We start from the raw sequence: 26,617 nt of genomic DNA on the forward strand, positions 1-26,617 counted from the left end.
CGCCTTTTTGAATCTGCCATAAAAACGGTTTTATTACCTTCAAAATCTTAAATTTATCATCAAAAACATATTACTTTTTTTGACGGTCTATCTGTTTTTAATTTTCCGACTTTCACCATATGCTGATAAAAATCTAAACCTGTTTTTAAATTTGGGCGTGGACAATATTTTCCAAAATCCGTTCCAAGTACTTAAAAAATAGCCTTTTTTGAACAATAGTCGACAATTTCCCACTGTGCGTTGCCCAGAGCTCACGAGCATAGACGCAAGAGTGGAAATTGAATAGAGTCAAGCAACTAAAACTTCGTATCCAGATACTCCTCCATACAGTATTTCTCCCTATGCTACTTGCTGATTTTTTGGAATTTTCGTGTTCAATTGTGTGTCTTCCAATTGGCAGACGATGATTCATCTTTTCAAGCCAACATTTTGAATCCTTCAAATTGTATTCTATGAAACATATGTACATATATGTATGTATGTATGTATCTGCGGAACTTCGCAGTAGGCCCGTTTACAAAAGAGCGGCTCTTCTTAAATCAATTTCGTACATGGTATTTACATAACTATGTAAAAGCAGACTCGACAGCGTCTGTATTTTGGTTAATGACCCAGATCTAGTTGTTAACGCTGACAGCTTTGTTGTAGGTACATACATACATAGGTATTTATCGTATCGCTAGCTGATCATCAACACGATGATCAGCCAGCTTGTCGTTGATCTTGTACGAGTATAGAGAGACAGGCAATCACAATTAGAACCAATTCAAAAACTGACATTATCGAGAATGCGCGCACATTTGCAAGCCTACACATAAGGATTTCCCTCATTTGGTATTTGTTAAGGTACTTTTGTCGACACGGTTATATGTATGCATCACCGACTACATTATAGGTTATGCTCTCTACAGTAGAGGTGCAAAACTATCGATGGCACTATCGATAGTATCGATGTTTTTTATTTTTCCCTACTATCGATTGTTTTTTGGTCCTATCGATAGTCCGACAGACATGTGATTCAGTATTTATTTTAGTTTTATTTCTTCTTTTCTTTTCATTTCTCTTAAACATCCAAGTTGCATCTCTTAAAATACTGCTAAAAACTGATACAAATTAATTTATACCAAAACTTCCAATATTATCTATGCACCACTATTTACTATTTAATAAAAGGTAGATAAAAACCATTACTTCTCAGATAAAAAATGTTTTCTTCTTCTAAAATTGAAATTTACTTGATGAATGCCTTATATATGACGGAGGATATCGAAAACCACAAATATAAAATTTCAAAATTTTATTCCATTTCAATTCATTTCAAATTTTCAATAACTTTACTTCTAACTTAACGGTTAAACAATTAAAAAAAGTGTCCAGCAGTTTACAAGGTTATCGAAACGTAATTTCGGAATATATTCTTAAGGAAATCTTCATACGAAAATTGAGCCAAAACCATATAAATACGATACTATCGACGATATATCGATAGTTTTGAAAATAATATCGAAAACTATCGATGGCCTGACTATCGATAGTTTTGCACCTCTACTCTACAGTAGTCTTAAAAACAAAAAGCACGGTCAACCAACAGCAATGAACGAATGTTTGCCTTTTACTCGCTGAGTGTTCCATCATTCAGCTCAGCAATGGCTTAAGCAATATTGTTGTCTCCACCATCCACCATCCATAACCGTAGTCGAAGTGAGGCCGTTGCCGTTGCCGTTGCCGTTGCCGTTGCCGTTGCCGTTGCCGTTGCCGTTGCCGTTGCCATTGCTGTTTTGTTTAGTGAATACTGCTAGTTGCCACTGGTGCTGTTGTTGTTTTATTTCTTTTTTCTGTCGTGTGAAATTTGATATCTTCAAAAGAGCAGCAGCAGCCACGGCAGCATTAACTACAAAGCCAACAACAAACAACAATAACTGCTGCATACAAAGCCATGTACATACCTACATATATCTATGCGAAGAACGATTTTGACGACTGAGGCACAATAAATGGGTTGATAATGGAATTTTGGTGGGGTCGTGTACGGGAAGGGGAGTGAGCGAGTGTGAGTTCTTAACGCTGTTAAGTCGTTTATGTACATACATATTTGTTGTTGTGAGGATGTTGATGCTAGATATGATAATTTCTATGGATTTTATCACAGCGTTGCCATCAGCAATTCTCTTTTCAATGGCAACAATTTGATTGGTATTAACCGAAACGTAATTATTTTATGAAAGTGCTGAGAAAAACATTTTTTTTTTCTTTGCTTTCAACGCGTTGCAATCGGTCGACAAGAGTTTGAGTTTACAAATAGAAAGCATTGCCCCAACAAATTAGACTGAACCAATGCAAATTAAAATAATTTCCTTTTCTTTCCTTTTTTGCAAAACCTTCTAACACTTTTCTCGTTCTTCTCGTTGCAGTGGCGCATCGGACAAACAACACTTGGATTCATCCAGCGATTCAGAGATGGAAAGTTCTTTGCTACAGCAAACGCACATAGCAACCAATAATAATCATCACCATCAAGCGCATCAACACCAATCGCCCCATCACCAGCATCCCGCTGCGCATGCGCAATCACATCAGCCACAATCACAGCAACAGCAAGCGCAACAATTATCCCCGACAGCGACGCTCAATAATCACCATCATCATCATCACCATCACCACCATGCCGCCGCAGCCGCTGCAGCTGCAGCAGCAGTTGCCGCACAATTACCGCAATCGCATCACACCAGTGCAGCGACGAGTATGGAACAAACGCATCATCAGCACCCGCACAGCTTAAACGCCACACAATTAGTGGGTCTCTCGCCCACCTCTGTTAGCTCAGGTGGAGGTACGAGTGGCGGCGGCACACTTAGTTCAGCAGCTGTTGCAGCAGCAGCCGCTGCCGCTGCATCGTCCACGAGTAGTAAAAATGGTAATAATGCTGCTGCAGCAGCAGCCGCAGCGGCTGCGGCTGGACAAATGGCGCCACTATCGGTCGCATATCCGCACCTGCACAGCGTCATGGGTTCGATACCCATCTACGATATGAGCGAATATCAGCATTTATGATTCTAGTTGGAAACATCGGCAGAGTGGATGACCAACGCAGCAGTGGCGGCGGCTGCGGCGGGGGTCACTCAGCGCACAGCAGTAAATTCAGAATCGGATGCAAGTTCGGCGACGACGGTGACGTCAGCAGCTGCGGCAGCTGCAGCAGCGGCGGCTATGCGGCAAGAGTTGCAACAAACGACGAATTTTTACTATTAAGTGCTTCGGCTATAACTACATAGCAGGTACATAGATAAATGGCGGAGGTCACCAGTGATACGAAAGTTAATTGCCACCCCAAAATAAGAGTGTGCGCTTAGAGCTTTGCGTGCTGTACTGACAAATAGAATTTTATTGACAAGCGGAACAGCTGTTTACTTGCAGTTTACTAACAGAATGGTCCGAAACGCCGTCGAAATTTTGGCCACTATCCCTGTACGATGTGAACTGCGCGCAGAAAAGTTAAACAATTTGAAGTTTCAAGAGGAAAACCTAGATTCCGACTCTTATGTACATACTATGTATTTCGTATTCTGTATGGTAAAAAAAGAAAGTTGCATGAATTTTGTTGGCAATATATCCAAAAAAATTTAGTAGATACAAACAAATTGCAAATGCATGCATCCATGCATAGCAAGTAAATGTAAGAAGATATCATAATATGAAGCAACATGAAAAACTGAATTTACGAATATAAAATGTGTAAATGTTAGCACTACACACAATTGAAAAGCTGTAAAAATACATAATTAGGGTATTCCCAGAAAGTATGACAAAAAACAGCACAAACTTCGAAAGTAAGCTTTTTTTCAGCTGTCAAAACATGTACGAAAACTATTTTACAGAAACAAGTTTTTCGAGTTAAATGGAATCACCCAACTGTTTATGAATTTAAATAAAAGATGTATTATAAGCTATTAAACAAACATACGAGGACATAACGTACCTATGCTGTACGAGTGGCATAATCCAAAAAAAAAAAATGTCCACAAAGTCTGCAGAAATGATCGCAACCTTTTCTTCTATGTTGTGTAAAAATTGCATAGCTGTATCGATAAATCATTAAAAAAAAAATGTCTTCTTTTTACAATTGGAACGTACATACATATGTATGTAAACAGTAAGCTTTAAAGCCGTTTTTCTAGAGATTTTGATTTTTTTCGGATTATGACACCCTTGCAGCAAACGTACGATATATGTACATATGTATGTATATGTAAGTAAATATTTTGTAAATAGAGGCAATTCGAACTAGGCTTAGGAAAATATTAAACATAATATCGAATATGTGCAAATTAAAATCATATTTTTCTTGTAGTTTTTAATTTTTGTTAAACTATCGAATATTTTAAATTATTTAAATATATTATGAATTTACTAAAAAAAAGTTTAAAACACCATGCTGATAAAACAAAATCTTTAAAAATAATAAAATTTTAAATTCTGCAAAATAATAAAAGTCAGTGAATCGTTATTTTTTCTATTTGATTTAGATGGATGGATTAGTTACACAAAAAAAATCAATTCCTCCTTTTTCAACAGAAAATATTATTTTGTTCAATCCTACAGAATTTTCTCTTTAATTTGGTACCATTTTATAATTCTACAGTGTAGTGAAAATTTTAAATAATTTTTTTAATCGATCATAACCTTGAAATTTCAAAGTCAGCGGGAAATAACGGAAAAATTCTAGCCGCGGCGCGAAGTATAATTAGTCTGTTCCTTTGAACTTCGGACTAAAACCTCAGTTCCACAGGTCAAACTACAACTCTCAAGCGAGAGTAAAAGGAGAACAGATGCAGAAGTGCACAGGAACGCAAAAAGCACTATTTATTGTAAAAACGTCAGTCGGTTTGTTTACATGTCATTTGTACAACACTGATTTGGCTGAAATATCACTAACTAATTATTACAATCTATACATATTCAAATATTTCGTTGTTTACTTCCAATTTTTTTACAAATATAAGGTCCTTGCTGAACAACTCTGAAAGCTGTGGAGAAGACGAACTCCGAGCTGAGTTGATAAGGTACATACATCAACTATTATGCAGAATATGGTCAGATGAACGCATGCCCGACGGCTGGAATTTAAGTGTGCTCTGCCCAATCCACAAGAAAGGTGACCCCGCCATACACGCCAACTACCGCGGGATCAGCCTTCTAATCATAGGTTACATGGTCTTACGAGTGTATTGTGTGAAAGACTGAAGCCCACCTCCAACAAACTTCATGGACCTTATCAGTGTGGATTTAGCCCTGGCAAATCCACCATAGACCAGGTATTCACAATAAGCAAAATCTTGGAAAAGACCCGCGAGAATAGGATCGACACTCACCACCTATTTGTCGACTTCAAAGTCGTTTTCGATAGCACTAAAAGGCACAATACGCCGCGATGTCTGAATTTGGCATACCCGCGAAACTAATACGGCTGTGTAAAATGACGATGAGCAATACCACCAGCTCCGCCAGAATTGGGAAAGGCCTTTCCGAGCCGTTTTCTACCCTACGGGGTTTCAGACAGGGCGACTCCCTTTCAAGTGACTTCTTTAATCTAATGTTGGAGAAGATAATAAGAGCTGGAGAGCTGAACCGCTTAGGAACAATTTACTACAAAAGCGTGCAATTGCTGGCTTATGCCGATGACATCGACATCATCGGCAACAAAAACCGCGAAGTCTGTTCTGCCTTTTCAAAGTTGGATAAGGAAGCAAAGCGAATGGGTCTGGCGGTCAACGAGGACAAGACGAAGTATCTCCTGTCATCAAACAAACAGTCAGCGCAGTCGCACTTGGCACCCACGTCACTGTTAACAGTTATAATTTCGAGAAAGTAGAAAATTTCGTTTACTTGGGAACCAGCATTAACACCGATAATAGTGTCTGCATGGAAATCCAACGCAACTAAAACCGTTAGATTTTGTTACCGGTTTACATATAGATCATACACAGTAGTCAAAATCATTTAGATCGGTGCTTTATAAGGCATATCTTCCAACACTGATTGTTCAGTTATGAGATCTTTTATATAACTCATCCATCTATGTACATATGTTACATATACAATTTTTTTTAGCTCCCAAACAACTAATTTCAAATGCAGTAATCGGTTGAAGTATAATTTTCTGAGGTTCATGAATGAAGCCCTCGACATAGCACTGCCATTACTTGTTATTTTTTATGATTTCAGCTTTAGTTAAAGAAAAATGTCCTTAGTATCTACCCTGTGGGGAAAATCTCTAGTTTTGAACTGGTGCGCTTCTAGTACATTTAGACCCAGTACTGGTTCTAGATAAATCTCTTTTGCATGCAAGCAACTGGCGAATTTAACATGGCGATGTCCTAGGAAGTGTCAATTGCCCCCCGCTGCACCCCTTTTTCGATAGTTCCGAACTAGTCCTAAATTCTATAGTTCCGAACCAGTTCTAAAATCGACAGACGAAAGAAAAAAGTATCATGATTTTTCAGTCTTTTCGGTTCTTCCGTGTGCGATATTACATTATTTTCAATTTGAAATTAAATTTGTTTGAATGATTGTAAGAAATGTACGTTTACATACCTTGCTGTAGCTGACTTTGCAGAGGTGCTCGCTGTTATTGGTTAGATTCCAGATGGCCCCAAAATGTTAATATGTTAACACAAAGCTTTGTTTTGTATTACCAAACTTTGAAATAGCATCTGCGAAGCACAGAATAGAAGCGTATTTGAACGAAAAAGCCGCCGAACACATATCTATGTAAAGTAAACAAGCCCCCCGCTGCATCCCTTATTCGATAGTTCCGAAATAGTTCTAAATTCGACAAATAGGATCTAGTGCGTTCTGCATCCCTTCTTCTATAGTTCCGTACTATTTCTAAATTCGTCACTTTGGATATAGATTTGTAGTGAAAAAAACTGAAAAAATTTGTTTTTTAAAAGTACCACTTTTCGCCGATTTTGGACTGGTGGGGATCTAGTTCCTATCGGACTAGTTCCTTTTTGGGGATAACGACCTAGTACGGAACTAGAAATTTGATTCACTAGCCCGCGGTTTCCCTGCAGGGTAGTAAATTTCTGATCATGTTTCTTTTTCTTTTTTGGCATTGCTGGGGATGAAGCCAGATAGTTTTCTGCACGCATTTTTACGCACTATACGATCTTAGAAAAGTTCGAATATTACAATTTTTAATTTAAGTCAATTCTAGAAAAGAGAAGCAAACATATTAACACCAAAATAGGATTTAAAAAAAAAACAAATGAGTTTATCCTAGGTCGAAGTGTTTTTAAATCTCGTATGTTACAATACTTTTCTAATGAATGAGACAAAACGACACTTTCATTCACAAGCAGGCAGTAATTTCTTGATTGCAACAACGCGCTTACGATGAAATTTTTGTATGAAACCACAAAGAAAAAAAGAAAAAGGCCAAAACAAAGCAATAAGTAGGTGTTAAGCGGAAGAAATCCGCTTAGAGGGTAATTTAACAATTAATAGAAAATAACAGAGGAAAAAGGGCTGATCTCTTCACGCCATCCGCTACATAAATATGTATGTGTGTAAGCATATGTGGCGATTAGGCCTCTCATATGTACATTGGCATACTTCCATGCGATTATAATCGGAGAAATGTCCAATGAATGAATGAATGTGTATAGTACATATGTATGAGGTTTATTTTCTATTAACGGTTTAGATTTGAAAGTCGTTGTTGTAGGTTACACATGTACATATATAAATACTTCAGATGGAAATGGAAATTTTTAATAAGAAAATTAAAAATGGTTTGCAAGATTGCTTATAATGCAAGGTTTTGTTGGGCAAAGGACAACACCTCTCTTCACTGGAAGTTAAAAAGAATTACAAAAAAATCTACATATGTATGTATAAAAGTTCGTGATTTTATGCACTTCTTTTCGCTTTATTTGCATAAAACTTTTTATGACTAACTGCTGGTTTCACCAGCAATTTATGTGAAAAATATTTTTTTTCCCCTGTCAATTTGCTTATCAGGTTTTGCCGATTTTTATTTTTTTATTTTTTGTAATGAAAAGAAATAAACTCTCAAGGGAATGAGGAACTTGGTCTTGGATAGAGTCGTAGTCGGCGTTACCACAGTGAGAAGTATCTGAGACTTATCCTGGGGGTGCCTAAGATCAACGTACACCATGATGGTACGACCTAAGAGGCAGTGGCTTGAGGTTGATACATACAGCAAGGCGTCGAAGAGTACCTCTTTTATGGAGAGGCAAGTCCAAATGAGCGCACTCCCTGTAGTATACAAACGGCTCTGAGGCTCTGGAGGCTACTGGCGTAAGCGCATATAACCCCAGACTGTAGCTTTCGGTGCCCCATCAGTCTATGAGCTGAGATCAACCTTCGCAGGAATTATCGCAGTGAGAGGTCCCTATCTTTAAAAGTGATAGTCAGTCTGAACTCAAGGCTCTCGTAATCTTGTAGGTCAAATCCTCAGTGGTTCTAGAATAGAATTAGAATACTATCCAATCGCTATGGATACCATGGGCACATGCGAGTCGAAGGAAATGAGGAAGAGAATCAGCTGCTTCGACCCTAATAGGACCTGGGCCCTTTCATTGAGTAGTTCCCAACACGATAAAGGATGCACTCAGAAAGGAAAATACCGAGTTAAGGGAACTGCACTGGCGTAACAACACGGGTCTTCGTTAAGCGAAAAGCTTACTAGGGGGGGTCAAATCTGAAAAGATGCAGGCTACTCATGGGGAGACCCAGGAGAAAGTAAGTATCACACAGACTTTTTGACGGGCCAGTGCAGGCTAAGAGGTTTTATAAGCTAGAAATCTGATTAGGCGATCTACATATGCCACTTCTGTGACTCTGCCACGTAGACACCTCCTTCTGTAGTGAGGAGGGGAGCATAAGGCATCTGTGGCGAAGAGTGGGGCACATACACTACCTGTCCCCTGAATCTATTCTGAAATGTATAGCCTCTAAACCGGGCACAAAAGACATATTGGTCGTAGTGCTTTATCTATATACATTAACTCAGTGACCGATTTTTTTTTAAATATGCCCAATGTTTTTCAAGTTAATTTTTTTTTGTTCAATATTATTCAAGTTTTAGCCAAAACCATATAAATCATGAAGGGTCAAAATTTCTTACAAAATTAAAAAAAAATTCAAAAACTTTTCATTCAATTTTCGAGGTTTTTAATGTGAATCTTTAGAACATTTTTGGACATGCATGTCTATAGCCAATAAAATTTTAGTCCAATTTCAAGCGACTAAAAGATAGCGTTGATTTTTAATAATTTTTTTTGCGACCGCTTTTGCGGTTTGTTTTATATAACAAGTGCAATTTACAAAAACTGGCGTTGATGTTTTGAAATTTCGTTGCGAGCGCTGTTGCGAATTTTAATTCATAAGAAATTCATTAAAAAAGTTCAAAAATTCGTCAGCAAAAAAAATATTAAAAATCAACGCCATTTTTAGCCGCTTGAAATTCGCACTTCGTTAAGACTAAAATTCTATGGGCTATTAAACTGCATACCGGGAAATTTTCTAAAGATTCAGAAGCTCGAAATTGAAATGGAAAAAATATAAAAAAAACAACGCCAATTTTAGTCGCTTGAAATTCTCACTTTGTTAGACTAAAATTCTATGGGCTATAAAACTGTGTGCCTAAAAATTTTCTAAAGATTCAGAATGAAAATTTTGAAATTTTGATGAAGATTTGTGGAATTTTCCTAAATTTTGAAGAAAGTTTGAAACTTAGATTTAGGTTTTGGTAAAGGCTTTGAAAATATTGTTGTAGTCCTTTTTATGAAGAATACGAGTTACATACTGATATGTAGTCAGCATTTTTAACATAATGGTAAGAGAACTGAATTAATGAAAATGGTTGTAACGCCAGAAATACTCATAGAAAAAATTGTTTTGTTTTTACATGTATTTTTGGATGCTATGCTGAAAATACATTCATAAGTATGTAGGTAACCAAGCAATACTCGCTAGCAACCAAAATTATTCCATGCAACACGTGCCTAGCATTACCGTCACGTTAATAGGCAGCAGATGCATGCTGTGGGAATGTATGTAAGTATGGGCATGTGCATGTAACATTTAAGGTGATAGCTTACAGTACTAAGCTGGTGGTGTCACAGGTAAGGAATGATTATTCGTACAAACAAAAATCATAGAAATTAACAAATGCAATAATTAATTCAACCGAAATGAGATATGAGAGCATACAACTCAAATTTCCCACACATATGTATTTATTAGTGATGTGCCGAGTCGATACTTTTAAGTATTGATCGATAGTCGGTGGTACCGATTTAAAAAGTATACAATTCTATCGATACTCGGTACCCAAATGCAGAGGAACTCTTACTTGTCTGAAGCATTTTTGTTCTTCTTCATCCTTTTTTTTTGGCTTCTTCATCCGTCAAAGCATTTTTCTTGAACCTAGCCGATGTCATACAAAATAGTATTGAACAAATTTTTTTCTAAACTTGATATATACATACATATATGTAACGGCGAAGATTTAGTGTAAAAAAACGGTATTGGATACCGAAAAGGAAGTATTTTGTAGCGAGTATGGGGTATCGACAATTCAGCACATCACTAATATTTATGTATGTATGCGCATATGTATCCTGCCATCGCATTTATGTAATTTGCACCGAACGATGTTAGCGAATCTCATTAAAGGGTTGCTATGAAACTGGCCGCAATGGCTGTGTAGTAGACTCACTTTGAGCACAACAAAAACCAGAATACAAGCCACAGCGCCAGTGCGTATAAGAGGGCGTGTCGTCCTTGGCAACGCCATCTAGTGCAGTAAATTTCGCAGGATTTCTCACCTTATCCTTGGGTTTGTTGTTTAAAGTTGCACTTTTTTTTAGTATTCAAGACTTAACGGTCCATTATGCTTCCCTTTTTTACCATTATGCTGTCAAATTAAGTGCCAAATGCGGCACGCTGGTTGGCTAGCAAGTGTCGTGTTGTGTTGCCAACTACTCCGGTTGATTGCACAGTTGTAGTTGAGGCTTGTTTGTGGCTGTGCGCTGGTTGCGGCGGCGAAATGGTTTGTTGGTCCGCTTTTTTTTATACAAACATACAATTATTTCTGCGAGCCTAACTACATTCACCTAATGTTTGGCACGTGTAGACCAACAGCCGTCTTTAGCGGCGAGTAATAGCTGGTGCACATGTCTCTTCCACCACCCCACCCCCTCTTCAACCCGGCTGCTGCTGTGCTACACTGTATCACATTTCATAATATTTTGACTTTGGCTGGCGGATTAATTAACACAGAACAGACGCTTTGAATTGATGAATGACTACAGGAGTATGGTATATTTTTTTATATACAGTATTGGCCAATACAATACCACCCCCATTTCAAAGTGATATTGTTTGCCACTCATGTTTATTTATTTATTTTTAAGAATTTTCAATTAATATACAGTTCATTCCCTCACAAAACTCACATAAACTCAAGTTTAAAAATTTTTAAAAGACCGCAAAAAAGTGCAACAAATTTTCACCCAAATTTCAAACTTTTTTCTCAGAAGCGGTAGAATTTTTTTGAATGCACAGTTTTATAGCCCATTCAATTTTAGTCTGATAATGTGCAAGTTTCAAGTGGCTAAAAATTACCGTTGATTTTTTAGAATTTTTTTCGCCGAGGATGTTGCGGGTTTCTGCCATATAAAAATAAATTGTTTAGTCGTTATATGGAAGCAAACGAGACAAAGTTTGTTGCACTTTTTTGCGGTCTTTTAAAAAGTTTAAAACATTGGTTTATATGGGTCTTGTTGGAAAATGAACAGTATTTTAATTGAAAATTCTTAAAAACAAATAATTAAACATAAGTGGCAAACAATATCGCTTTGAAAGGGGGGTGCTATAGATATGTCCAATACTGTATGTACATACATAGATACGAATGTTCATACATATGTACATGGATACATATTGCGAGTAAATATATGTAAATAACCAAACTCATTGAAAAAGAAAGAAGACTTTAAATGCTTTAAAAAAATATTGTATGAAAATGTCCTTTATAAAGCTTTGTAAGTATGTAGTTACGCATTCCCGACGGTCGAAAAAATTTTTTAAAAATATATTTTTGTTTTGCTGTGGCGCAGATATGAAATTGATAGTTTGAACGCGCGCTTCTAACTGCAGTAACTTTTGTATTTTGGTTAAAATATTCTTAGCATGCATGTAGTACTTTCAAAGAGAAAATTTGCGATTTGTTATTTTTTTTCAGTTTGTGGTTCCAGCCATCTTTTCGGCTATTATATAGATGTTTAATAAAAAAAAATAATAATTTGCATACCCTGACGTTTTGACGATTTTATTTATTTGTATTTACCATAGCAAATTTTTCTAATTTTTTTTTATAAAAAATTTAATTCATTCAACAGCAAAAACCGCAAGAATCAATTTTTTTACTTTGCACAGAACCCGGGAAAATGCAATAAGTACCAATAAATTTTCATAGAAATTTTTATTTTTTATAGAAAAAAATTTACTGTGCAGTTTTGTAGCCTATTCAATTGTAAAAAATTTTAAAGTGCAAGTTTCAAGTCGCTAAAAATAATTTTCAAGGTTTCTTTTTGCCAAGGATGTTACCGATTTTCTTCCATATAACGTTTTAACACAATCTTTTTTATATATTTTTCTCTAAATAACTTGATATATTCAAGGAAAAATAACCAATTTTCATGAAAGTAAAGGGACTTATAGGAATGTCAGTGGCAAAAATACATCGATGTTTTTATTAAATTGTTACACCGTGCAACAAAACCCAAAAAATTTAAAAGCACTCGAAACAGTCAATATACCCACGAAACTACGGGCTACATATACTTAGTAAAAGTGCGTTTTAAGTTTTTCTCTCTGGGGTCATAATTTTTTTAATTGACTTTAAAATTTCAATGATATGATTAGTTCCAAAACATATTTAAAAAATGCATGCCCGGTTGCACCTATCAATTTTAAATTTATGAGCCCGTTTAAATTTAAAATGGCACAAAATTGTTCGGAAAATTTGTCATTTTAAATTTTAACAGTTTGATAAATTTTAAAATTGATGTATGAAACTGAGGATCAGTATAATCTATATAGAATAGCAAAAAAATCTTTGGAATTTAAAAATATGTATGAATTTTTTGGTTCACAAGGGCGAATTGGTATTGAAAATTCTCTTTTGTTTTTATTTTTTAGCTATTAAAGTAGAAGACGAAATTCGAGGATTTGGTCGTGTGTATATTAATTCTCAACCCGTAATTTTTTCAAAAATAAATACTGCAAATGTGCAAGGATACTAAAGGATAAAAATTTTACATATTTAAATTAATTTTTTTAAATTAATCACACATTTGAAATTTCGAAGACCTTTTAAAATAAAATCCTGGGTTCGACTCGTAGCATCCGTTCACGGATCGGAAACCATACGAAATAAAATTACCTGGTAGATATATAGATAATAGAGGTATGCACTGCGACGAAGAGATCTATTGTGCCCTCAACTATTTACAGTACCTCATCTAATCCTAGAAAATCCGAAAATTTTAGATCTCCTAACACCTGGAGATTCTATTTATTCTTCACTTGACCAGAGTTGGTCTAGGTACCTTTCCCGCCTGGCTATCACTCAATATTGAAATTTTCTCATTACGGTAATTTCTAGGTAGGTTAATCTCTGCACACAGCCTAATGGCATAGACCTCCGCTTGAAAGATACTCGGGTATGGCCCCATCGGTACGGAGAGCTCCCGCCTTGGTCCGTAGACGCCTGCCCCAATGCCGTCCAGTGTTTTGGATCCGTCTGTATGCCATTGCAACCAGCTCGCTTGTATATACCTCTCCATGAGACAGGTGCTTCAAATTGACTTGGTGCAAAGCTCTATTTCGAATTTCCTGTCAAAGTTAACCACCTTAGGCCTATCATCTCTGGGGAGCAAAGCTAATGGAATTTGTGGGCCTAAATGAATAACAGCGAATTCACAGTAAACGGAAAAAGGAAGTTGCATTTAAATTAGTTTAAAGTTTCACAGAATCTGGAAATACTTTCCTTTAATTTAAATAAATTTTCATTGAACCTGGAAATAGTTTCATTTAATTCGAAAAATATTTCACTTAAGGGCAAGTCCAAAAAACAGGTAACCTTTGGGTTACTTAGCTTTATTTTTATTGTTGTAAACTATACCAATTCATAAACGTATACTTGAAGCTTCAAAAAAAAAAATTGGATCAATTTCCGGTTTTTAATATTACCTTAACTATTCCATAAAATCATCAAAAACGGGTCACTATAACATCTAGCTCTCATACAACTGATTGATCAGAGACGTTGTTCTGCGTTATAACTGCTCCAATTAAGCAGGAAAAAAATTTAGTATAGGTTCAATTTAACATATAGCACGCATACAATTTATTATTCAGATATGAATTTACAGTTATGTAGCAAACACACATACCTGAGTAATCCGTTGTATTGGAGCTATGTATATGTTAAATTTAACCTATATCGATAATTTTAAGGAATCATTAAGGCAAAAAAACCGTTATATGCAAAACTTCATTAAATTAACTTCAAAACTGAGGGAGTTATTTAAAAAATAGTTAAAATTTAATCCAATTTTCAAGTTCCGTTATCTCGAAAACCGGAGCCAATCTGGTAAAACGGGGGATGCCATTGCATTTAGAACGTCCCAGTTAAGTGGGTTCAACTTTCAAAATCTTTGCTCAAAAGTAACAACTTAACTTGTACAGCGTAATTTGAACAAATTTTTTTTTTCTATTTCAGCGATCTAAATGTTTATTCCTCGTCTAACTTTTGAAGCACTTGATGAAAATGAATTACACTTATACTTATCGATTTATCAAAAGATTACGTATAGAATCATATATAAAACATAGGTGTGCTCACAAATCAAAAAATTTAACTTTTTATTTTGAAAGGGCACCTGTTTTTTAGGTTTGCCCTTAACTTGAAAATGCTTTCATTTAAACTGAAAATGCTTTATTAGCAAATAAATAAAATAGAAAATATAAGACAGTACAGTACAAACGATACATTTTTAAATATTCATTCAACAATGTAGCAATAACAATTAAGAAATTTGTATTAAAACTACTCACCTTATCACATGTAAATCACATAATTTTGATGGTTATTTCACTTGATGAAATGTATGCAGTATGAATAAGTTGATTGGCAAATAGGTCTTAAAGAGTATTGATAGTATGTAGTAGTTGATGTCGCAAGTTGATTGTAGCTTATACTTTTCAAGTGATGGGAGTGTGATCATAGGACGTGATGTGATATGCCTACTTCTGAATAAAACATGTATGGAAAATTTTAATTTTCGCTGACATGAAGGAAAATCAAGTGATGTTAAAACTGCATATGATGTGATATTAAATCATATGATGCATGATGAGCAATCAGATTTCACGGTGTGATGTGAATATGATTTGAGGTGTTCGTTGCGATATGGTTAATGTTGCAATGGCGAAGCATTTTCAACTTGTTTTACGATTTTTTGGTTAGTAGCGTATCCTTATACAAAAATTAGTGCAAATATATTATTAAATGTATTTTAGTTTTCATATCAAAAATGTCCCATGAGGTCAGCTTTCTTTTAGACCTTTTACGATTTTCACGAGCATGGATTTTAATATTATTTATTTTCTATTTAATTTCTAAACAGTGAAGATGAATTAAAAATTATATGATTATTCTAGTTGTAGGAATTGTGTTTAGTTACCTATGTATTTTAGGTTTTCTGCTAGTTACTAAACTATATTGAAATAATTATATTTGTAGAATATGTCGTTTATGGATTCAGTCAGTTCATTTTCGATTGCCACGTCCGCGCTTGCGCTGCGGATGTTGTTGCTCCGCATCATCCGAGCTGGCAGATTCTTCGATGACTTTACTGCGTGGCCCAGTGCGCGATTTATTTTCGGTCACACTTGATTTCGAAGCGGTTGCAGCTTGTCTGCTCTTAACACTCGCCGCTGACGCTGCTTTGCGTCCACTGTGCGCTGGTTGGGCAGTCTCTTCTTCTGACGAGGATTCCGAATCCACAATTGCCGCTCGATTTCGTTGTTTTTGTTGGACAGAGCGTGCTGGCGTTTTACGCGGTTGTTGCTTTTGTGTTGGCGGCGCTTCATCATCACTGCTGCTACTCGATTCGCTAGTAGACGATTTACCGCGTCGCTCACGGCGTCCGCCGCGCGCTTGTTGAGCACCTCGCGACTTAATGTTTGTGCGTTTACTACGTGTTTCGGCGCGGCCAGTACTCGAATCACCACCACCACCTTCTTTATCTTCACGCGTTTTACCGTCATTTACTTCGAGACACTCATTGATGCGCGTCTCTAATTCCGCAACGGCAGCTTTCAATTCGGGTTTAGCCATTTTGGACGTATTACTTATGATCAACTTGAATGACTGATATACTTCGTCGATTTGTACCTTATCCTTGTAGTGCTGTAAGTTGTCTATTAACTTTTTGATGGTGCGTTCATTGTAGGAGAGCAAGCTGAGACAGTAGGCGATGTCGCGCCATTGACGTTCTTCTCGCGTCACCGGAAAACGCAAGCACAACTTCTCCACCAACGTTTCTACCTGGCGATCTTTCTGTATCAAACCCAGTATGTGGCGCATTATGATACGATACTTCTCCTCCTCCAAATTCAAATTAATATCGCTCAGTTTTGATATGATATCGGGTAATACATTGTACAGGATATTCGACTTGTTGGCAATTTCTTTGAAGAACTGCTGAGTGATGTTCTTAATTTCCGCATCAGGATCTACAATACACATTGCCAAATCAGCAATTTGTCCTTTAACGCGTATCATCTCATGCAGAATAAGATGTGAAAGCATCTTCACTGCTGTGAGCCGTAATTCTGTATTCTTTTCATGCAGCGTCGAGTAGAAGTGACCCGTCCATGGCTCGATTATGTTGGGGAAACGGAATGTTAGATCAGATAAACCAATTACAATATTGCATTTAATTTTAATATTTTTGGTGTGGCTTAAGATGTTCATGAGAAATGGCATATTAGCTTCGCAGAAGCTCGAGGAAACGCACATGAATCGTATAAGTGTGAGCGTGGCAGCCTGCTGCAGTGACTGATCACGATATTTCACTGGGTATTTGCAGATCTCCATAACATAGGGAAATATTTTTGCAAGCAGTGCATTTTCGGAATAGAGAAGTACATTCTCGCAAATGTGATTGATAAGCTCAGCGATGTTATCTTCAGCGGTGGCACCAACAAGATCTTCATCGGGCTGAAAAATATAAGTCGATTTATATGAATTCAAAACGGGAAACGTTCAGCGTAAAAAACAATTTCGTTTCTTCCGCCCACTTACCTCTTGTTGTGGTTCAGCAGCTGTGCCCGACAATCGCTTCAACGACTCGGTTGCAGACATATTCAAATTACCCGTCTTACGTCTATTCGTATTGAACGCGTTCTTTTTTTTCTTCTCCTCACATTCCGTTAGCTCTTGTCGAAACTTCATATTATTGTACACATCAATATCGAGGAAAATCATTTCCTTCAGCGTCATGTAGCCAATGGTGAAGAGAAAACGCGTCAGCAGGAAAACTGGCATGCGCTGTTGCTGGGCGTTCATGGCATCGGAGTTACGAATTGTCGCCTGGCTCTCTGGTATTTGTTGCGAAAATGGCGTTTCCAGCGAATGCGCTTGTTGTGAAGGTGTAATTTCCGTGGTGCATACAGCGAAGTCACGGAATTTTTTTAGTAAAGCAACAACGATTTTCTGGCAAATCACATCTGGCGTTTGACACAGATGAAAGAAGAACTCAAGGGTTCGCATTGTCAGCCTATCAAAATCCGACACGCCGGGATGAAAGAAAAATTGCTGATATAAATCAGTGACTTTTTGTACAAGCTGCGAATCAGGCTCATAACGTTTGTAGAACTTTGAATGAATACTTGAATCGATCGAGGTCAGCATAAACTCCATGCAACCAGTATAAATGCGTGGATCAGATTTGGCGCGATCACCCAGGCCAATGGTTTCAATGACATTAATGTTTGCCGATGCAATAGACGACTTGGCGTTTGAGGCCATTATTAGCAATTGGAGTGCTAGGCGCGATTCATTATCGGAAGTGCCCTCTAATTTCAAAGTAAAGCGCTCGAAAAGCACTTGTATGATGGCAACATCAATATCATCAGTGGAAACCCATTCGCGCATTAAGCACTCCATGGCGGTGTAATGTCCGTACTCGAGTTCCGCAAGGAAGCGCATAAGATTTTGAATCACTTTGATGGCATGAGCTCTAAATAGGGGGATTGGAAAAATATTAAAGAGTTTAACATTTCCTCTCCCGCTTACCTGCCAGTTTGGTCGGTAGTAAATAGCACTTTCTTATAGGCGTTAGAAACAGCATCACGCTTCTCTTTGTCCGAGGACCAAACCAGATACAACATCCGACGCATACCACCTTCAGTGCCTTTTATACCAAACATATAACCAGTGGTGAAGAGATCAACGGCTTCAAATACATCTGAATTGGTTTTTGAGAGCAGCAGTTCTTGTATTTTCGGCACAGCCTTGGTAATGACCTTAGAGAACTCAATGGAGTCTTGCAGAAATTGGACGGTTTTTATTTGGGTGCCCAATTCTTCGTTCTATTATTAAAGATTAAAAAAAGTGGAGTAATATAGTGCCTTCACAGGCGTTAGAAAAAAACCTACACTATCCTTGCAACCGTTCGCCAAGAAGATATAAGACTTCAGTAGCGCCATGTAGTAAGCGCATTGCTCTTCCAGTTTCAAAGTGTGCCTGTGAGCAAATATAAGACACACTATTTAATATTTTTATGTCGAATCATTATTACAATACAACTTGGGCAAAATCTTACCTCAATTCTGCATTTCCAGCCACCTGGTCAGCTTTACGTACCAAAACTACAGCCTCACGATATTTTTTTTCTAGCAAAAGTCCAGAAATGCGTTGTATCATGTCTTCATAGTTTTCTTGTGTGTTCTCAGGTAGGTCTTCGGTGCCTGGAATGTAATAAAGAAGTATTAAATGCACATCGACTTCATGAGTGGTTTTAATTGATTTTCATTACTTACATTCCTTTAGGTGCTCTTCTACAATGGGTAATATTACTGGTATCAGAACATTCCACTTTTCATCCAGCTCTTCTGCCTTTTTTCGCTCCTCCGCCAGCACTTCACTCAACTTTTCCATCTTCTCACACTCCTCACTATGCTTCTTGATTAGCTCTTCCAAGGTAAGCTTCGCTGCAAAAGGATTGCGCTCCAAAAACGACTTGATCAACTGAACAGCGTGTTTTCGCACAGACGACGTTTTGTCCTCCAAACGATCTACTGCCTCACATAAAACTTTCAGTTGAAACGATAATGGCACTGCGTTTTCTTCCTTCATATTATTCCATATTTGGAGCACTTTAGCTCGCACGTGGGCTGAAACATCATTGATGTGTGCCAATAGATTTTCTAGAAACTCATTTCTAGCCTCTTTTAATTCCTCAGAGAGCTCTTCCGATGTCAGTTCACCCACAATAGCATCACCCATAATCTGCAATATGCAATTTCGCAGTGTGTGTGATTCGCAATTGAGCAGCTCATCGCATAGTGTTGAAAGATGAGGTATCATTAGCTTGGGTGCAATCGTAGCCAGTTCCATTAAAAAGTTGGAGAAGTTACGAGACACTGCCGTATCGGCTGAATCGACCGTCAACGTTTCTACAATATCCTTGATTAGCACCGAGAAAACGCTGGATATACCGTACTCTTCATGCAGCACATTTATGCCACTTGCAATAGATACAGCAGCATGCTCGGTGGTACGCAAAATTTGTAGCACGCGCACAGGAAAAGTAAGAGCATGATTGTAGCGTTTTATAGCCGTGCCGAATATTTGAAATACGGTATCTGTGATATGACGATTGTCAGAGCGTGGATGTACCAATTCTAGTGTGCGATAACAGATATCACAAACGAGATTCACGAAATTTTCCTCAGCTACAGGTGGATTCCAAAGTTTCTCTATCGGAAATTGCAAAATATTATAAAGTTGTACGAGAAAACGACCCCGCTTTGCATCCCAATCGGGATATTGCTCAAGTGTTTCAGTTTGTTTTGCACGCTTTTTCTGTTGTAGCTGCTGTTGTTGCTGTTGCTGCGCTTGTGTAGCTACACTATCCAAACGCCGGACGGTATTGACTTGTAGGAAGAGCGCCATTTTTGTGAGATTAAGATAACTCTGGCGGTCTTGTAAACTCTGTGCCACATCGCTGCAGGATAGTATCGGTGCTAAACGTTGACCCAGTTTGTCGACCGTGATGTACAGTAGATCGAAGCTACGCATAAGATTGGTAATGGTAGCGGGATCGCAACCGCGACCTTCTATTATGGTGAAGTACGTGTCGAAATGATCAAACATGTAAAATGGGTCCCCTTGTTGTACCATCTGTTTGCATGCTAATGGAGTTAAGACACGACAGTTTAAAGGCAAGCACTTTTTTGCCGCCACGAAAATGTACTTACCGCGTAAACGCTCACTAATTTCATTAGGAGCATAGACTTGCTTGACATAATAGCTATCCCCGCTTGAGTTCAGCAGTTCTGCATTGGTTGTTGGTAGCACGAATTGGAAATCCATTGCGTGCTCCTTTTCCGTGGAGATTTGTGGGTACTTCTATATTTTTGCGACTTCGCACTGTAATTTTTTATTGTTTTTAAAGGGAAACTCACAAAAATTGCGCGAAAGTAAGCAGAAAAAACAAAACGCTAAAATTGGAAAACTTTTCTGGCGTCCGCTGTCAAAATTGAATTAACGTCAAAGGCAAACAAATGACGCTGAAAAGCAGAGTTGATTAGAGTACAGTACGATTGGAAAACATGTACGATCGATAGGAATTGCGCAAACCAGAAAACCGTCTGATACTAAAAATTCTTTAATAAATCAACTTCATTGTTTTTTAATTTCGGTTGTCTTGTGTAATTAAAATCAAAATATTGATGTTTGAAGGAGAAACATTTTTTAAGGAAATTTATTAATATATACTTAACATTTTTGAAAACAGATTTGAAACTAAGAAATGTGTTCTACTACGCTTGATGTAATTTTTTTTACTTTCCTTTCTTACGCCTGGCGCCCTTTCCATCGCTTCCTCCACTCCCACCTGCACCACCTTTAGCGCCCATAATCGGAGGACCGCCACTTACTTTTTGCATACGTTCTACTTTCATATCTTTTAATTTGGATTGAAGCCGTTTCTTTGCCTGCGCCAAATCTGCTTCTGCTCGCACTGTCTTCGCAGGTTTAGGATGCAGGAATTTTACCCGTTCCTCTCGTTTCACTGCATCGCCGCATCCGTGCACTTCTGGCAGTCCGTGCTTGAAACAAAATCTCTTGCGACATAGTTCGCAATCTTGTCCCATAAGCTTTGTCTTGGTTTTGCAGCGCGGATAATCACACAAGTTGTCTACATCTTTCACCGCGGACAATACATCATCCAGCTTTAAATTTACCACCTCAGTGGGAATGCGTTCCAATAGCTCTAAGGTGTTATTGGTACCATAATCGGGACGGCTCTTACCGGGCGCTATAGGGAAGAGTGGGGCATCTTGAACTTCATCGGGAGAGCTTAGTTTCTTAGTAGCTAAATTATTGGCAGTCGATTTATTTTTAATATCTACGTTTGGAAAAGGTAATGAAATAAATTAAATATAAATTTGTTTATGTTTACCTTCCCGATCCATTCTTTCACGAGTTTGTTTACAATTGAAATGAAATTATCGAGACAGCTGATTTTGACATTTTTAATCAAACGCTGTTGACGTTAATGGAAGACGCAAAGATCCGATTACTTTTCGGGGTAACCGTTTGTAGAAGTTTGTATGAGTACAGTGTTTATTTGCACGTCTGTAACTTATTCTGCAAATAAACTGATTGATTAAATTTTCTACTGATTAAATTAAATTAAGTTTAATTCCAATCGCTCTAAATGTATAAAAAATTCAGCCTAAAAAAGTGCTATTTAACTGGAACGAAAGTAATAATTTTTAATAATTTTCTTTTTAATTTTAAACAAAAAAAAAACAAAATTTAAGTGTCGTAAAACAGTTGAGGGATTCACAACGGTGTTGCAAGTATCGTATTGTTGTATGTCGTCAACTTTAAAAGCTTAAATAAATGTTTAGGGAACTTGAATGTACAACCAACTATTCTTTAACAATGCAAAATCTGATAATATGACTGTGATGGTACTTTGCGAACCATCTTAATATGATTTTTAGGCGTTTAAAATATGCGACATACAACAACATTTACGACACCGTGGTGAATACCCCAAATGTTAACCAAACTCACATATTTGTATTCGTACGTCCTACTGTAATCTATAATTTTGTTTCCTTAGTTTAACAATTAAACACTAAAGCTAATAATTAATATTTGGGTTTCATTTTTTGCTTAAAAGAAATTCTTTCCACCATGACTTAGATTTTTTTTTATCAAAAATAATGCCTATTTTATGATTTTTATTTTTTCAGATTTAGTTTTTCGCTTAAAAAAGCTGTACTAGCGTGATATCCGACTTATCGTTTTCAAATGCAGTGACACCATAATAAAAGCAATGTCCTAAAACTTTCAGGTAAAAATTTGAGTTTGCATATGTAGGGCCTTCAAAATTTGATAAATACATAATCACTATTTTTAAGTGTAAAAATAATAGATATGTGTCTTTGAATGAAAAAGTCATAAAATAATTTGTTATCGAAAAACATTGAGCGTAAAAAATAAAGCTCAGTAGTAAATTATTTGAAAAATAAAATTCAAATAATTATTTAATTTCGATTTAAATTATTTTACTTATAATGATTGCTATTTAATCATAAAAACGCTAAAAAAAACAAATAGGTATAATGAAAAAATGTTTTATTTTTTAAAAGAAATTCAATTGATAATATCCTTAAATAGCTTATCGACCTTATGCTCCTTATTCGCATGCAAACTCGCCTTCCATTGAGTCGCGGACAACCTATATGTCTCCACCCGGAATTTATTATACAGTAGTCTTCCGAAGGGTGAACCCTTTAACATGTTCACCTTATCTGCCAGCTCTTTTACTATTCTCGACTTTTGTGATTCTTGTGCGACCGCAAAACAGCTCTCGATTACACGCGAACCAAACTTAGTGGTAGCTAAGTCAACATAGAAGCCCTCCAAATTTCTAATGAATTTTTCGCGTGATTTCTCGCCAATATATTTGCTCTGTAGGAATGCATCCACTATATGCGAACCATTTGGTGTATTAAATATGCTCACAAGTTGTTCAGGAGGGGTCTCCAGTATACAGTTGACCAAGAAAATAGGTTTATTGAAGCGTAAAATGTGCTGTACTATTAATGAGCCATGAAGATGAACGAAACCGCTGTTGTCCGCTTGCGCCACCTCATATGGCTTCAATTTGATCATACAATGGAAAAAACACTTCACTTTTACTTTATCGCTTGCAGGTGTATGAAGCGCAGTTTGGAGTGAAACAATGCATTGTGCTTGTTTTGCACCAACCCGTAAGCAGGCAGCTGTGAGCGCTTCCACAACACCGGTATGCCCAATTTTAAGTAACTCCTCAACGTCGTTTACCAATTCGCTGAAAACGTTTTCGAAATCATCTTTTTCCTTTATATTTTGCAGAAGTTTTTGAACTGCAAAATTGGTAAGGGGTTCTTTCGCCAGCAGAGCCAAGCGTCCAGTGAATAGCATGGCATAGAGTTGAGTGAATAGCTTGGGACCTGCAACAGTAAGCAATGTCTCGAGCAAGATAACGGCTGATTGGTATTCAAATACTTTTGGGAGTTGAATCTTATTAATAGGCTCCTCTCTTTTTTCATTTGCTTCCTCTTCTGCTATTGTATCGCTGTTGTTTTCAGCCGATTTCTCGTCTTCATCATCTAATATTTCTATTTTCTTTTTCTTCTCTTCTTCACTTTGCTCAACCTTTAGAAATGCGTTCATTAATATTTTTTTGCCAAAGTGTTTCAAGAGTTGTTTGTCGGTTGCACGTAGAGCTATGCAAATAATACCAATCAACGCTGAAGAATGTTCTTGGTAGGGAAAATCAGGAAATTGGGGCCACATCTCTAAACGTTGCGGAAACTCTTTAAGTACATCCACCCACTCATCGGGTACAGTGTACAACTTTCGATTTTTAGCCATATCTGCCCCACCTTTTTCGAAAGCTACTTTAGCGACATGCACGCCAGCCAAACTAAGGATGCTAGTACGCATTATGTGATTAGCACATGAGTCCCAAACAAAGTCTTCTAAATTGTTGAGTAAGAATTTACTCACGCGCTCAACAAATTGACTGCAACGAAGACGATGCTCAGAGTTAAAGTCAGCCTCAAGATTGTATAATTCTTCGTTGATTGCTGTTACCTCGGTTTTTGCACGCTTAGCCACGGGCGTATATGAGATACCATTCGCGTCATCATCGCCATCTGCAGGATTCTTTAATTTATCTTTCCCCAAAGCGCGTAAGAATGCAATCTCCACCATTTTTTGCAAAACATGTGACGCAAAACGATCAGAACAAATAGGTCGGAAATTTTCAGCAAAAACACTAAAGAAGCGCTCTAAATTTTCCGCATCCACGAAACCAATCAATGACTCCAGAACTTTACACACAATCTGATTCGAGGCTAGATGAATTTCTTGTTCGTTGGTTTGGTCGAATACGTTATTGGCCATGTTGACTAAAAATAATTCAAGTGGTAAAATGTACTATGGTAATTCAAAAATAAGGCCTATGTACCTTTTTCCTCTACGTCTTCAAAGCCTGTTTTCATCGCGTCCAATATATTGATGAAATAATTGTACTGATCATCATCGATGTGTGTGCCGCGACCATAGATACCCTGTTTAGCAAAACCCTTTGCATTTCGCAGAAACCTACTATTTTTCTTCTTTTTCTTTTGTCGCCGTTTGTTGTTATCCATTGCAGATCCATTTATTTCAGTTTCCATAATTGTATTTATTAAATTTCGTAAAATTGAAAATGCTCCAATTCCCCACTAGAACGTGTTTTTTGTGTTATCTGTCAACATTTGTAACAAAACAAAACGAATAAACATGCGGAAATTAGTGCTGCCAAATTCTCAACTAGAATGCAACCCAGCCAGTGCATGGATGTCCCCACTTTATTGCTAGAGATTCCCACTTTTACCAGTATTTTACTTTCTACCATTTTTACAAACAAAGTCTATAAGTCTACCAATATTTTCCAGCAAGAAAGCACATAGATTTAATTGAAAGCGGTGTATACATACACTTAGAATAAAAATGAAAAACCAACTCTTTCCGTAATGGCCTGAGCTCCTTTTTAAATAAATACAGGACCTGAATCATGCCATCCGTGATCGAATAAAATTTGAATCGAAATTTCTACATATTACGACGGCATTTTGTACCGAGTTCGCTTTTTCAATTTAAAATGTATTTGAGAGTAAGCAGCTGTCAATTTGTATCATTCGATTCGAATCGATTTCCCTACCAACTTTACAGTTCCTTGTAAATGTAAAAACTAGCACTACTTATTGAGAGTCCGTGCACTGAACTCAGCGCAGCAAATGTTTTGTTTGTGCGTCTAAAAGAAATTAGACAAACAGCTGTTTGAGGAGGTAATTTACTGAACTTTTGTAGATTTTAATAAATTTAATTTGATCTATTTTGTTCATTTTGTAGCATTCCCTTCGAGTAAGCTTGAGTAATCATGTTTTCACTTTGTAAGCAGTCACATCCAGCCACAGGGGTGGAATTTTCAATCTGCTGTCGTTTCTTCAACAATTCAGAGGAGAACCTGGTCATAGCAGGCGCCAATATACTCAAAGTGTATCGTATTTTTCCACATCTTGATGCTGCACAACGCCAAAAGTTGCTTAATATTAATGACTTGCGAGCTCCACCCAAAATGCGGCTTGAATGCCTCGCAACTTATACCCTCTACGGCAATGTGATGTCCCTGCAGAGCGTTTCGTTAGCGGGATCGTTGCGCGACGCGCTTCTCATTAGTTTTAAAGATGCCAAATTATCTGTAATGCAACATGACCCGGATACATACGCTTTGAAAACATTGTCCTTGCACTTTTTTGAAGAAGAGGACGTACGCGGTGGTTGGACCGGTCGCTATTTTGTACCAATGGTACGCGTGGACCCAGATTCCCGTTGTGCAGTGATGCTGGTGTATGGTAAACAGTTGGTGGTGTTACCCTTTCGCAAAGACAACAGTTTAGACGAAATAGAGTTGGCTGACGTAAAGCCTATTAAGAAGACACCTACAGCTTTGGTAGCACGCACACCAATACTTGCCTCGTATTTAATAGCTTTACGAGAACTGGATGAAAAAATTGACAACGTGCTTGATCTACAATTTCTCTACGGTTATTATGAGCCCACACTGCTGATACTCTACGAGCCAGTGCGAACATTTGCCGGACGTGTGTGCGTACGTTCCGATACATGCGTACTTGTAGCCATATCTTTGAACATACAGCAGCGTGTGCATCCTGT

At 37.3% G+C, this 26,617-nt stretch overlaps 5 protein-coding genes across 6 annotated transcripts in view; 2 read left to right on the forward strand and 3 right to left on the reverse strand.

The window, feature by feature from the left end:
* LOC118744545 (protein sine oculis) overlaps positions 1–4,125 on the forward strand; it is a 78,188-nt gene extending 74,063 nt beyond the window's left edge. Inside the window, exon 7 of the mRNA XM_036477661.1 lies at positions 2,412–4,125. Within this exon, the coding sequence (XP_036333554.1) occupies positions 2,412–3,051 (640 nt within the window). The 3' untranslated portion in view covers positions 3,052–4,125. The remainder of the gene's footprint in view (positions 1–2,411) is intronic.
* An 11,018-nt stretch (positions 4,126–15,143) lies between these two features.
* LOC118744546 (condensin complex subunit 1) lies at positions 15,144–21,019 on the reverse strand. 2 transcript variants are annotated; one of them, XM_036477663.1, is made up of 7 exons: positions 20,587–21,019; positions 19,147–20,509; positions 18,930–19,074; positions 18,763–18,850; positions 18,401–18,696; positions 17,408–18,344; positions 15,144–17,323 (listed from the first exon to the last, which is right to left on the reverse strand). In XM_036477663.1, exons 1-7 carry the CDS (start codon positions 20,632–20,634, stop codon positions 15,869–15,871), a joined length of 4,332 nt encoding a protein of 1,443 aa, XP_036333556.1. In that variant the 5' UTR covers positions 20,635–21,019; the 3' UTR covers positions 15,144–15,868. The 2 variants fall into 2 exon arrangements, with proteins under 2 accessions (XP_036333556.1, XP_036333555.1); XM_036477662.1 differs by having other exon boundaries at positions 19,147–20,520; positions 20,587–21,018.
* A 38-nt stretch (positions 21,020–21,057) lies between these two features.
* On the reverse strand, positions 21,058–21,866 carry LOC118744547 (DNA-binding protein SMUBP-2). Its single transcript, XM_036477664.1, has 2 exons — positions 21,792–21,866; positions 21,058–21,737 (listed from the first exon to the last, which is right to left on the reverse strand). The coding sequence occupies exons 1-2, from the start codon at positions 21,802–21,804 to the stop codon at positions 21,172–21,174; spliced, it is 579 nt and encodes a 192-aa protein (XP_036333557.1). The 5' UTR covers positions 21,805–21,866; the 3' UTR covers positions 21,058–21,171.
* Positions 21,867–22,964: 1,098 nt separating this feature from the next.
* Positions 22,965–25,168, reverse strand: LOC118744548. Its single transcript, XM_036477665.1, has 2 exons — positions 24,864–25,168; positions 22,965–24,804 (listed from the first exon to the last, which is right to left on the reverse strand). The coding sequence occupies exons 1-2, from the start codon at positions 25,072–25,074 to the stop codon at positions 23,000–23,002; spliced, it is 2,016 nt and encodes a 671-aa protein (XP_036333558.1). The 5' UTR covers positions 25,075–25,168; the 3' UTR covers positions 22,965–22,999.
* Positions 25,169–25,572: 404 nt separating this feature from the next.
* Positions 25,573–26,617, forward strand: part of LOC118744549 (cleavage and polyadenylation specificity factor subunit 1) — a 5,171-nt gene continuing 4,126 nt past the window's right edge. Inside the window, exons 1-2 of the mRNA XM_036477666.1 lie at positions 25,573–25,728; positions 25,793–26,594. Coding sequence (XP_036333559.1) covers positions 25,821–26,594 — 774 coding nt within the window. The 5' untranslated portion in view covers positions 25,573–25,728; positions 25,793–25,820. The remainder of the gene's footprint in view (positions 25,729–25,792; positions 26,595–26,617) is intronic.

Source organism: Rhagoletis pomonella, unplaced genomic scaffold (genome assembly GCF_013731165.1).
Source record: "Rhagoletis pomonella isolate Grant_MI unplaced genomic scaffold, Rhpom_1.0 Rhpom_scaffold_00008, whole genome shotgun sequence".
NCBI classification, from domain to species: Eukaryota; Metazoa; Arthropoda; class Insecta; order Diptera; family Tephritidae; genus Rhagoletis; species Rhagoletis pomonella.

Excerpts from the sequence above, each read along its gene's own strand:
- LOC118744546 (XM_036477662.1), bottom strand. The coding sequence starts at position 20,701 with ATGGATTTCCAATTCGTGCTACCAACAACCAATGCAGAACTGCTGAAC. Across the intron at positions 18,851-18,929 it reads GCTGGAAATGCAGAATTGAG|GCACACTTTGAAACTGGAAG; the intron begins GTAAGATTTTGC and ends ATTTGCTCACAG. Across the intron at positions 18,345-18,400 it reads ACTACCGACCAAACTGGCAG|AGCTCATGCCATCAAAGTGA; the intron begins GTAAGCGGGAGA and ends CCCCCTATTTAG.
- LOC118744548 (XM_036477665.1), bottom strand. The coding sequence starts at position 25,074 with ATGGAAACTGAAATAAATGGATCTGCAATGGATAACAACAAACGGCGA. Across the intron at positions 24,805-24,863 it reads TGAAGACGTAGAGGAAAAAG|TCAACATGGCCAATAACGTA; the intron begins GTACATAGGCCT and ends AATTATTTTTAG.